At 37.4% G+C, this 14,005-nt stretch overlaps 1 protein-coding gene across 1 annotated transcript in view; it reads right to left on the bottom strand.

Annotated features, from left to right (window-relative positions):
* ERICH3 (glutamate rich 3) overlaps nt 1-14,005 on the bottom strand; it is a 96,085-nt gene that overhangs the window by 29,807 nt on the left and 52,273 nt on the right. Inside the window, exons 10-11 of the mRNA XM_055587107.1 lie at nt 9,432-9,733; nt 3,007-3,243 (exon numbers count right to left, since the gene is read on the bottom strand). Of these exons, the coding sequence (XP_055443082.1) occupies nt 3,007-3,243; nt 9,432-9,733 (539 nt within the window). The remainder of the gene's footprint in view (nt 1-3,006; nt 3,244-9,431; nt 9,734-14,005) is intronic.

Here is a 14,005-nt window from a genome sequence, read left to right as displayed (position 1 = left end):
GGAAGAAAGAAATGGTAATAAGCAATGAGATTTTTACTTCAGAATAATGGCAAAGTTTAAATGTAAATCTCAAGAATGCAAAGGAGCTCTTAAAAAGGATTGTTAAAAAATGTCATTACTGAAAGAAAAATAGTTAACCAGTTTAACTTGGGGCTTTTAAATGTCCCAACATTGTGGACTAGATTCTATATGTTCTGATAGTTTTCATTACATAACTATTTAAAATATTATATATTCTATACCTACCTTATGCAGCTAACTCTACACAATGTTTTGAATAAAATTCTAATAATAATCACATAGTGTAAATGTAACTAGATAGCATGGCACTGACAAAAGTATTTTGGGACTCTTGGTGTTAATCAAGTAATTCTTAATATTCACAAAATATCCTTTAGGAAATTGCCTCTGTGAGAAATAACAAAAACAACACAGTCCTAGCTTTTGTAGTATATTAATCTGTGTGTTATTAATTTGGGTGATTAATTTGAAAGGCAAAATTTAACACACATGGAACTGTAAGTGGAAAATGAATTATGGCATGATAAAGTTTCATAAAATAAAGAGCTCAGTGAAGGCTGTGGAAGTAGGAGAGTCTCATGGAAGAGGAGGGCAATGAACTGGAAATGAGCAACAGGCCGGGGAGTGGATCAATGGAAGAGAAAGGTAAATGTAGGTAAAATTAAAATTTTTCCATTTTATTTTCTTCTGTTTAAAAGCAAAACAAAACCCCAAAACAGAAGCTAAAAAATAGAATAAGATGAAGAGCTCAAGATAAATGCCTCTTTAAAATATACATTCTTAAGGAAACAAAATCCTTTTATTAGAGGAATTTGCATTAATTTTAGACAAGTAGATGTTGACTGATTTGGAGAAATGTTACATTGTTTTTCTCCAAAATCCAGGCTCTGAATTTTGAGTCTTGGCTCCACCACTTTCCAGCTGTGTGAGTTACTTAATCTCATTGTTTCCAAGTTTCTTTACTTGTAAAATGGAGGCAAAAAGTACCTGCTTTTTTATAAGTTGTTTGAGGTAAATCAGATAATTCATGTAAAATAGTTAATATGAGCTCGGCACAAAATAGAGTCTTATAAACAATACCTATAGGATTCTTTCCTAAACATGGGATTCCAGTTATTTAACTGCAAGCAGTATTCAGTGTTAAAGCTTACCCATCATTGTCAGCTATTCAATAATCACAGGTCTAAATGATTAAAGCTTTCCCTCCAAGTAAAATTCAAGTACTGCATATATCTTTGTCTGCTTGAACATTAAAAAATTATTCGATCTTGGAAGAAATTCATTTGATCCCAGGAAGGAAGTTGATAACATAGCACAAAAATAATCCTCAGATGACCATATATTGAAATAATGTACTGACTCTTTATAAAATCAATAGATGACAATTCCCTACCATCATTGAAGAGATAAAAAATTGAGTTCCTCTTTGTTTTGACGAGATTATATTTATACACAAACACATTTTCAAACTGTTTTCCAGGTTCAAGTATAGTTTCTTTAAAATAGGATTCAGGTGACATCACTTTTCCATACAATTCTTTTAACTTTTTCTATATTATATAGGAATATGAATTAAATTCAACATTTACATTCAAGATGAGAAAAGAAACATATATTAGGCATGCCTAGAAATATAAAATGTTAAGTATTGAGAAATTTAAAAGGCTTAATTTAAGACTTAACTAAAAATTTTCAACACCTGACTATTAGTATACAGTAGCTCTTTCAACTGTAATTTAAATGGCAGCAAATCTTTTCAAATGTATTGAAAGTTAAAGTCATTCTAGTTTTTCACATTGTGTTTTTCACAATGTGTTGTCACATGGTGTTTTTCACATCGCTTCACTCTTTGCTTTGACTATCAGAAAGTTCAGGATTATTTTAACTCAAGGGTAGTCATGATCCCCTATGCAGCTCCTAGCAAAATTATCTTCTCTTACTCTAAATAATTTCTGTTCTTTATTTTATTGCCCTGTGTATGTCTGCATGAAATTTTAGGATAAGTTTTCTTAAATTCTTTCTTGAAGAGGACAAAGTGACAAACTATTTGTTCTTGTGATTACTGCATTACTTAATTTACTCTTATTTTGTATAATTCAAATATATCCCTTGAATTCAAACTTTTGATATTTTTATACAGGAAAAAATTTGAGAGGTGAAAAATGGAGAAAATGGACAGCAATTGAAAAACTCATCATAATGTGACCTCATTTCTCTAGTTTAAAGCAAACTGCATAGACATACACACACTTAAATATGAGGCTATTATTATCACTGATAAAATGCCCAGAATGTACCAGGGAAGATATAGCATTTATTTACTAAGACCTACATAGCCTTGGCCAAACATTTTCAAGGGACAAAGCCAGAAATAGATTCCTTCTTTGGATATTATCTTAGTAACTTGACATGTTTTTAAAAATCTTAAAAATTCAAGATATTCCACATATAATGAGGGTTTTTTTTAATCTACCTGAAATATTATGTATTTTCCCTATGAAATTCAGAGTCATTTTAGGCTTGAATATTGTAAAGGGGAAATTTTATCAATCTTTCCATAAACTGATATACCAGCATCTTGTGTTCAAAGTAAATTTAAAAAAATGAGCATAAATAAGGGAGAAAACTTCAACTTTCCTTTCATTGAATAGGAACCACTTTTCATTTTCCAAAACCAAAAGAAATGGTCTATATGTGTGTGCACATAAGAGAACACTTAAAAAAAATTTTTTTAATGAGGTAACTTTCTAAGTAAACAGGAGACGTGTCACTACAAGTTTTACCTGACACCTTGCTGAAAAATCCCAGCAAATTAAAAAGAAAGGATTCCATAGTGGGTATCTATGGAAGATGGGTTGACCAGCATCTTCTGGTAAGGGTACCATGTTCTAAACAGTCTTAAAAGAGGATTATCTCATTAAATATAAGGGAAAGTAGCGACACTTGCTAAACAGGCTATGTCACATGATAAGCTAAACAACTTGCCTTGTTTATCATCTTCCAATTCACTCTCCGAGCATCCATCACCCTCATCTTTCACATTGTCATCAGCATCTGGTGCCTTCCACAAAGAGGTTTCACTTTCCCTTTCAGGGTCTAAATGATCTTTTTCATCATCTGAGGGTGACTTTGACATTTCATTCATTTGATCATCAGCCTGTCCTTCTTCATTAGCTTTCCCATCTTGTTTCTCTTCATCTGCTTCAAAATCTTCTTCATATTCTGAGAAAAGAAAATCTCCACTATGAGAATGAAAATAGAATCCCTAATACTGAGCCCATTTCAGTTAATGAGGACTTTGACTCCATTATCCTCTGCTCTCTAGGCCTTTCTGCACTTCTTTTTCACACAATTAGTGAACATGGAAAACTAATAGCAAATGATCAAAGATAGCAATCAGTTACATATACAAGAGCACTAAAGAAATGAAGCTCCAAATGACAAGCCTGAAACCTAATAAAAGCTCATTTACAAATGGACATCATCATCTACAATAACCAAAATGGACAAGAGAAGAACTCGATAGAAAACAATAAATTAGAAATAAATTAAAAATGAAGAGAACAGGATTATAATAATGAAAGTTAATTTGGAGACCCAGTGAGGTCATATTTTATAGGAAGAATGTTCAAAATATTTGGATATCAAGTTAATGAATAGTGAAGTAGAAAAATTCAATTAATCAAGCCCAAAGGCCCTGAGAAGTAACACTGTGAATAGTAAATTCTTTGAGAGTACCAAATGGACATCAAAAAGGCATTATGAAGGATTCTATACCTGGGCTAGAAATCTGAAATCATATGCATTATTCATTCCTACAATCAATAAAATAATTACATTCCAAGGATAAAAATTCTTATAAAATAGAATATGTTTGTCACAATCATGAATTTGCTTCATTCCCTACAGAAGTGTAACACATCTGCAGCAGGAAAAGGAATCTGTCACATCAGATAAACGCCATCTGTCCCTTGTGGTTATAATTTTTCACCTTTCATATTTAATTATTCCCCTTTTTCTTCCACCAAAAACTAAGAATCTTGAAGTGACAACATGCCAAGGATAGAGAGCAAAAGGATTTCATGCAGAACCAATTAAGCAAATAAACAATTATCTTTAAAATAAAGATTACAGGGAAAATAAAGGTTTCGCTTTTTCTGTGTTTTAGTTATTAGATAGTCTGGTTTCTTCTCCAGTGGTGGGGGCCTCTTGGGTAATTACTTGAGAGTGGTCCACTCTGCCACAATGAGAGAAATTTAATTCAGAAATGCATGCCCTGTGCATATGTAGAAAGCTCTTTTAATGCAGAGAAGGTACGAGGGTCATGTTAGAAGAAAAGTGAAATCAAAAACTGTAACAAGAAAGCAAACAAAGAGAACTCATGAGAATATTTTCATGAAAGAGAGTTAATATGTAAAAAGAGAAATGCAAATTATCAGTAGGACAAAATTATAAAATAAGCAAGAAAATGAAAAATTTGGTTTATATTGCATAATACAAACAGAAAGTACTAATGAAAACAAATACCTTGATTCAAATATTTCAGGCCAAGTAAGAGGATAACTCCTCACTTGGTCCAGTAAGGTTCTCTTTATTGAGAACTTCCCATGTGGAAGAGGATAAAATTGCAAGATTAAAGACATTACAATAACACAGCCCCTGCCTATCAATGGATCTCCAATTTTTGTAGAGGAAATAAGACACAGATACACAAGAAATACTGTACTCATGTTTGAATAGTTTTTATACATGACCCTCAGTAAGTCTAGTTTTAACACTATTGGGCTTATTGCTGTAGATTTTTTATATAGGACTCTTGATTAATAATGTGAAATAATGTCAAACAAGTGGAATAGAGTCAAATTTAAGAGAGGAAAGTCATTCGGAGATTGTGGAAGACTTCCTAGGGAGCAGCTGAAATTAGCCACAGAACACACACACATACAGAAACACATCAGAAACAGGTATTTGCTGCTGGTCATAGGATAAGCAGAGACAGATAGTACATGAATAAATTGCTTCAATTTCATGAACTATTACAGAGTGGTGAAATATGAGGGTTTTGGAGTCACACTGTCATATGTCCAGGTACCAAACACAGCTGTGTGATCTCAATTTGCTGAACATCTTTAAGTTTCAGTTTCTTCATTTATGGTATGAGTGGTACCTGCCTCACAAAACTGGGGAATATTAAAAGCAACAATGCTTAAAATGTGTTTAGTATAGTGCCAAGGAAAGTAGGTACCTAACAAATATTGTTTTGTTGTTTTAGTTGCTAAGTGGTGTTTGATTCTTTTGTGACCCCATGGACTGGAGCCTGCCAGGCTCCTCTGTCCATGGGATTTCCCAGGCAAAAATTTTGGAGTGAGTTGTCATCTCCTTCTCCAGGGGATCTTGCCCACCCAGGGATCAAGCCCTGGTCTCCTGGCACTGTCAGGTGGGTTCTTTACCACTGAGCTCTCAGGGAAACCCAAATAAATATTAGAGATCAGTAGCAATTGTGATTGACTGGGGAGTGGAGGGAGTTGGTAGTAGCACAGGAGAAATCACACACAATATGCACTATATTGACAGCAATACACTGTAATGGTGGCACCCGATTAAAATGAGAGAAGTACAGTGTCCACAATTAGGACACAATTGCAGTCATATTATTGAAGCAGAGGAAAAATCCCTGCACCCTTTTTGGCAGGGGCTTCAGTGCTTTCTCTCAAATAGGAAAATTCAAGGCTGCCCCAGCTTTGTTCTATCATCACAGTTAAATACTAGTCTTCTATTAACCGGGAGCTCTGCATTAGCATCAGAGCTCAAAACAACTCCTTCATCTATCTACTCATGTTTTCAGTATGAATGAACTAGTGGCATGCTTTCTGGATCCCTTTTCATAATTTCTTCTGTTTCTCCATTTCATCTTTATTCTCCCCGAGAATGTAATTAGGTTGTTGTTTACCATCCCCACTAATGAGGAAGCAAGTCAGTGCAAGGTCAACATCAATCCAGCCGCAACTCTGCCTGGCTGACCTCCACACAGGCTTCTTGCTGCCCTGACCATCAGTGACTGTTTTACAGAGAGCTGAAGACTTTATCAGCTTTTTCTTCTTTCTTTTATATGGAAATGGGCATCTAAAATCCATTAGAAAGATCTTGAAAAAAAGCTGTATTACAGGCATAAAGTATGCTACTCATAGCACCATTTTGGTTTAAGAAAAAAAGTACAGAAATTGAACATGGCCCAAATAAACATACCTATATGTCCTGAAATAGATGGGCAAAAAATGGAAACAGTGACAGACTTTATTTTCTTGGGCTCCAAAATCAGTGTAGACAGTGACTGCACTATGAAATTAAAAGACACTTGCTCCTTGGAAGAAAAGCTATGACAAACCTAGACAGTGTATTAAAAAAGCAGAGACATCACCTTGCCGACAAAGGTCCATATAGTCAAAGCTATCGTTTTTCCAGTAGTCATGTACTGATGTGAGAGTTGGACCATAAAGAAGGCTGAGCTCTAAAGAATTGATGCTTTCGAACTGTGGTGCTGGAGAAGACTCTTGAGAGTCCCTTGGACTGCAAGGAGATCAAGCCAGTCAATCCTAAAGGAAATCAACCCTGAATGTTCACTGCAGTTGACTTACTGGGTATTAAAGGTAGCAGAGTATGCCACCACACACTATGCCACTTGGGCATAAGGATTATTTTGAGCTGAAGGCAACTGAGAAGTTGTAAATAGAAGAGCTCTCAGCCCTCATCCTATTTCCCTAAAAGCAAGGCATAAATTTTTCTCTTAATTAATTTATTTTTTTAACTGTGCTGGGTCTTCCTGGCTGTGAAAGGGCTTTCCCTGGCTGCCGAGAGCAGGGGCTACTCTCTAGTTGTGGTGCCCAGACTTCTCATTGCGGTAGCATCTCTTATTGTAGAGCAAGGGCTCTAGAGTACATGGCTTCAGTAGTTGTGATGCACAGGCTTAGCTGCCCCTGAAAGCATGTGGGATCTTCCTGCACCAGGGATCAAACCATATACCCTACATTGGAAAGTGGCTTCTTAACAACTGGACCACCAGGGAATCCCAGGACATAAATTTTTGAAGGTGTCTCCCCTTTCCTCTCTCCCAGGAAGGATGGAAGTTAATCATAGGAGGCAACTCTGATCCTTAACAGCCCAGAGATGGCACCAGAGAAATCAACATAAATTTCACTGAAACTAGCCCTTATATAATGTTAGTTTCCACATAATATTTGCTTTCCCACAATTTGCTGTCCCTGGAAGCTCAAAGTTCTTTTCCTTTGCCCTGTCACTTCTTGAAAAAATGTATTATTCTTCTATTAGATGCCACATAAGCCCAAGTTCTAACCACCACTCTGAGTTACTCAGCTTTGAGTGCTCCCATCCATATGCACAATGCACCTGCTAACAAACTTCTGTTTTCCCTTTTTGATCTCCTACTGGTTTTATTTACATGGACACAGCTAATGAACCTAAGACGGGTAGAGGGAAAGCCATTTTTCCTTTCCTACAGTATGAATCCTAGCTCTGCTACTTTCTCTCTGTATGTCTGAGCCTTATTTTCTTAAAATGAAGAGAGTAATAATATCTACTACATCAAAGGAAAGCTATGACAAACCTAGACAGTGTATTAAAAAGCAGAGACATAATTTTGCCGCAAAGGTCCATATAGTCCAAGTTTTGGTTTTTCTCATAGTCATGTACAGATATGAGAGTTAGACCATAAAGAAGTCTGAAATGTCTTAGAATTGATGCTTTTGAACTATGGCACTGGAGAAGACTCTTGAGAGTCCCTTGGACAGCAAGGAGATCCAAGCAGTCAAGCCTAAAGTAAATCAACCATGAATATTTATTGGAAGGACTGATGCTGAAATTGAAGCACCAATACTTTGCCCACCTGATGGAAAAGACCCTGATGCTGGGAAAGATGGAGGACAAGAGGAGACAAGAGTGATAGGAAATGAGATGGTCGGATGGAATCACTGACTCGATGGGCACAAGTTTGAGCAAATTCTGGGAGATAGTGAAGGACAGGAAAGCTTAGCATGCTGCAGTTAATGGGGTTGCAAAGAGTTGGACATGAGTTGGTGACTGAACAACAGCAACAACATCAAAAGATGAGGATGTGTGTGTGTGTGTGTGTGTATATATATAAGGTAAAGAGATATATATATACACACATACATATGTATGTGTGTGTGTGTGTATGTATGTTTAGAGGGGAAAGAAAGGAGAAGGAGGCAGAAGAGGAGGATTAGAAGGAAGAAGATGCAGAGGAAGAGAGGAGGGAAGGAGAGGGGAGGAGAGGGAAGGCAAGGGAAGAAAAAAATAATAAAAAAAAAAAAAACAAGAAATGCAGACAGGCTCCAGGACCCCAGGCCTATATTCTCAAATGTTTTCAGTTATGGAATATTCTTTCATTGTATAATCATACAGGCTGTGCCTTCCTGATGCCAAAGTATCAATTTCATCAGAGCAAATACATCAGTTCAGTTCAGTTCAGTTGCTCAGTCATGTCTGACTCTTTGTGACCCCATGGACTGCAGCACACCAGACCTCCCTGTCCATCACCAGCTCCCGGAATTTACTCAAACACATGTCCATTGAACCCGTGATGCCATCCAACCATCTCATCCTCTGTCATCCGTTTCTCCTCCTGCCTTCAATCTTTTCCAGCATCAGGGTCTTTTCAAATGAGTCAGTTCTTCTCATCAGGTGGCCAAAGTATTAGAGTTTCAGCTTCAGCATCAGTCCTTCCAATGAATATTCAAGACCGATTTCCTTTAGGATGGACTGGTTGGATCTCCAGTCCAAGGGGCTCTGAAGAGTCTTCTCCAACACCACAGTTCAAATACATCAGATACTGAAAAAAAATAGGCGAAATTCTGGTCTCTCCCTGCAGAAGTGAACAGAGCCTCTGCCCACACAGATACAAACTCTTCCCTGCCTCCCCTACAAGCACCTCCAACCTCCTGGAGTTAGGCAGCCCTCCTCTAAGACAACTCACACAGAATGAAAGTGAAAAGTTGCTGAGTTGTGTCCGACTCTTTGCGACCCCATGGACTGTACAGTCCATGTAATTCTTTAGTCCAGAATACTGGTGTGGGTAACCTTTCCCTTTTCCAGGGGATCTTCCCAACCCAGGGCTAGAACAGAAGTCTCCCACATTGCAGGCGGATTCTTTACCAGCGGAGCCCAACTCAACAAGGGGAGCCCAACTCACATAGAACTCCTCACAAAACAGTGGAGGAAGGTGATCAGGGAGAGTCCTCCTTGCAACAGAGTTGCCTAAGGATCAAAACTGAGTAACAACATTTAATGGATATTTTTGCAAATTTTCATAATTACATTCTAAAGACTTCAACAAAAGAACAGCAACAACAAAAGAAAACCGTGTCATGCATTACCGTATTTAAATATGTTTTCTTGGTCATCTTCCCAGACATCTTGCCCTGGTTTTTCTTTACATTCCATTTCTTCCACAGCAGTTCTCACTTCACTGAGTCCTGTGTGTAGTTCTTGAGCTGAAACAATGGCTGAAGCTGAGGCTTTGCTCCCCTCCATCTCTCTCCTTCTTGGTATCAGGTACTCTCTATCCTTTCTTAGTTTCCCCTCACCCTTCTTCTGTCCCTCTTTTTTCTCAGTGTTCTTTTCTTTCCTGGGTTTTGGAGAAGTTGTTTTTTTGTCAAGGCCCATTGCAATAATGCACCTAGGAAAAACATTAACATAAAGAGTGATTAATCTTAATGCACAGCAGAACCACAAAGATCTTTAAACTACTTCTCTTACCCCAGTAAGAAATGTTACAAGAAACATATTTATCATAGTGTACATAGTTAATTACAAATTAACTACTTTTTCCTTATTAATATAACAATCTTATAAGTAAACACAAAAAAATTCTTAGTTTAACCTACAATAATAAAAAAGAAAAGGAAGCAACTTAATAACTACAAATTATAGTCTCAAACTAAGCTTTGTGCCTTAAAGTATATTTTTGGCTCTATAACAGAGTCAGGTAGAGAGAGAGATAGAAATTTAAGTCTTTAAATTAGAATTATGTGATAAATGGGAATTCAGGTTTATCAGTAAAAGGAAGCTGAGATAATAGTTATCAGAAGACGTCATTCAGTCTTTGATAATGTATTATTCCAACATCACAATCAAAAAAAGACATATATAAAGTTGAATCTAAATAATTGACTTTTTTTTTTAAGAAACACAGTCAAATATTTTCGCAGCCTTTAAACAACTACTTCAGGAGCCTGAACGCTTATTGTAATAGAACTGTCATCATTACTTTTAAATTGGTCTTCTGAAGCCTGTGGGCTGCCCTGGTGGTTCAGACAATAAAGAATCTGCCTGCAAAGCAGGAGACCTGAGTTCCAATCCCTGGGTCAGGAAGATCCTCTGGAGAAGGGAATGGTAACCCACTCCAGTATTCTTGCCTAGAGAATTCCATGGACAGAGGAGCCCGGTAGGCTACAGTCCATGGGGTTGCAAAGAGACACAACTGAGCAACTAACACATAACGACTCTGAAACCTGTACCACAATCTTTTGTTGATTTTTGTTTGCAATAAGTTTTTGTGCTTTGAAAATGGCAGTGATCTCTAGAGGTCATATGGTCATTCAAATCTGGGGAGCCAGCAGGTGATATGAATGTATTAAGACATTAACAAATATTTGTAAAAATCAGTCATAAAAAAGTCAAGATCAAGAAATTCTTCTATAGTTTTTTCCTGTTTCTCAAGATAATATCAAAATAGGAATTGTAAATATGATAATACACATTAATAAATATGGTGACTATGATAACAATAAAAGTATCAAGCGCTCCTTCTGTGCCAGTCTCTTTGCTAAGTACTTTGTATACATGACCTTATAGGATACATTTCCCTACAGACCAATTAAGAATTATCATCATCACTTTACAAATGAGGAAACTGAGGCTTTAAGGGTTCCATGACTTGCCCAGTTTCACCCAGCAGGTCAGTGATGAAACTGGATTTCAGCTCATGACTATTAGACTCCACCTCACAGTCTTCTCAGATGACTGCTTACACAGACAAATGTCACACGGCCGGGCTTACCACCAGGGCAAGTACTCACACTCTCACCAGAGACTAACACAAAGTGGAGAAGTTTTTACCAAGGCCTAGAGACAATCTGTAACCCCAAACAGGTGCCTGGTAGTTACTGGTCTCCCTACTCCTCCTCTAGAACTTTGCCCAGTTATTTCTCTCCATGTCACACAACTCACGGTGAACTGAGCCAATTAGAGTGGGATTAGAATGTAGTCAAGACTTATCAGTCCAGGAAGAATCAAAACAATATGTAAAAATCTGAAAATCGTCTCAGTGTGAATCAAAACTAATGGCAATCTCTTCAAATGAAGATCGTGCTAAATTTCAGCCATCCCTAGGCTAGCAGTAGCAAATATGAGGGCTTAGTTAATCACTTATCCTTTCACTATCTCCCCATAAAATAAGGCTAAATGGATAGGCACTCAAAGCAACTATCAGGGGCTGTGAAAAATGGGATAATAAGAACACACTTACCTCACCCATATTAGCATGATAAAGTATTTCAACTATAATGATGATATACTTAGCACATTGCTTTCCTTGGAATAAAGGTGTCATGAATCTTCAAAGACTATGATTACTAGCATTGCCTTCTGTTCAAGCTGTTCTTCCCTTATCAATGGCAACACCAAATCCATTGATTTGGAGCCTCTGATATGCTGTTACTTTTAGTTTATGTTGTGACTGTGTAGAGGCTTTGATGCCTCCCTACTGCCTGTGCAGACATTTTATGGCCCATCTGCTTAAGGGAATTAGAGAAACAAAGTGGGTAACATCTGTGCTCTCCTCGTCACTGACTACCTATTTGACTTCTGAGTATAATTTGAGGTGTTGATTCTGATTACTGAAGCGCAAAGCAGTATGCATTCTACTTGGTTAGGCAATTTTTCTTCCTGTGTTTCACTTTAGCAACTGAAAATAACTACCATGCCTCTTCAAAGAGGTCCCATGATTGAGGGATGGGTACCAGTGTGGAACCTCCACACTTTAGTAATGAACACTGCTGAACTTTTCTTCTTTTCTAAGGACCTCAAAACAGGTAATTCCAAATCACTTATTAAAAATAGAACTCCCTATTGTTTTAGTTGCCCTCCTTCTCATAATACAAGCTCAAGGAATCAGTATTTTTTAAATGAATTAAAATGAACTTCATTTTTAACAAACTGGGAGAAGGAAAGCACATCTCTCAAAGTAACTAAAGAAAGGTATTATTACGGGTGTGACAAAAGTTACAGAATATTATAAGTGATATCAATCTCCTGAGGGATAGTTTTAACTTTTACTGGAGTTCAGCAGTGTTGGTGCTTCTGGAATAAACAAACTAATCTCAAGTAGAGTAGAGCCAAACAAGCAAGGCTGTAGCCCTCACTTGTCCATCCCTGCCCCATTTAAACCAATCTGCATTGAATTGACTTTCACCTGAGCTGCAGCAGGGACACATCAAATGACACCACATGTTCTACTTGGGACATTCACAGATTTCATTTGGAGAAATTATTATGAAGCTAACAAAATGCTGGAAACCAATGTCCTATGAGAACTGTGCATTTTAGTTGAGGGTCAAGAGTTACCTGGAGTAACAGGCAAATTCAGCCTTGGAGTACAAAACAAAGCAGGTCAAAGGCTAACAGAGTTTTGCCAAAAGAAAGCACTGGTCATAGCAAACACCCTCTTCCAACAACACAAGAGAAGACTATACACATGGACATCACCAGATGGTCAATACTGAAATCAGAATGATTATATTCTTTGCAGCCAAAGATGGAGAAGCTCTATACAGTCAGCAAAAACAAGACCAGGAGCTGACTGTGGCTCAGATCATGAACTCCTTATTGCCAAATTCAGACTTCAATTGAAGAAAGTAGGGAAAACCACTAGACCATTCAGGTATGACCTAAATCAAATCCCTTACAATTATACAGTGGAAGTGAGAAATAGATTCAAGGGATTAGATCTGAGAGACAGAGTGCCTGAAGAACTATGGATGGAGGTTTGTGACATTGTACAAGAGGCAGTGATTAAAACCATCCCCAAGAAAAAGAAATGCAAAAAGGCAAAATGGTTGTCTGAAAAGGCCTTACAAATAGCTGAGAAAAGAAGACACAAAAGGCAAAGGAGAAAAGGAAAGATATACCTATTTGAATGCAGAGTTCCAAAGAATACCAAGGAGAGATAAGAAAGCCTTCCTCAGGAATCAATGCAAAGGAATAGAGGAAAGCAGTAGAATGGGAAAGCCTAGAGATCTGTTCAAGAAAATTAGAGATATCAAGGGAACATTTCATGTAAATATGGGCACAATAAAGGACAGAATTGGTATGGACCTAACAGAAGCAGAAGATATAAAGAAGGGGTAGCAAGAACACACAAGAACTATGCAAAAAAGATCTTCAACCCAGATAACCATGATGATGTGATCACTCACCTAGAGCCAGACATCCTGGAGTCTGAAGTCAAGTGGACCTTAGCAAGCATCACTATGAACAAAGTTAGTGGAGGTGACAGAATTCCATTTGAGCTACTTCAAATCCTAAAAGATGATGCTGTGAAAGTGCTGCACTCAATATGCCAGCAAATTTGGAAAACTCAGCAGTGGCCACAGGGCTGGAAAAGGTCTGTTTTCATTCCACTCCCAAAGACAATGCCAAAGAATGCTCAAACTACTGTACAATTGCACTCATCTCACACGCTAGCAAAGTAATGCTCAAAATTCTCCAAGACAGGCTTCAACAGTGTGTGAACCGTGAATGTTCCAGATGTTCAAGCTGGATTTAGAAAAGGCAGAGGAACCAGAGATCAAATTGCCATCATCATGGAAAAAGCAAGAGAGTTCCAGAAAAACATCTATTTCTGCTTTATTGACTACGCCAAAGTCTTTGGCTGTGCAGATCACAACAA

The sequence above is a fragment of the Bubalus kerabau genome, chromosome 6 (genome assembly GCF_029407905.1).
Source record: "Bubalus kerabau isolate K-KA32 ecotype Philippines breed swamp buffalo chromosome 6, PCC_UOA_SB_1v2, whole genome shotgun sequence".
Taxonomy (NCBI): Eukaryota; Metazoa; Chordata; class Mammalia; order Artiodactyla; family Bovidae; genus Bubalus; species Bubalus kerabau.
Note: the sequence above shows the minus strand (reverse complement) of the source record. Positions and strands in the feature narration are given on the sequence as shown.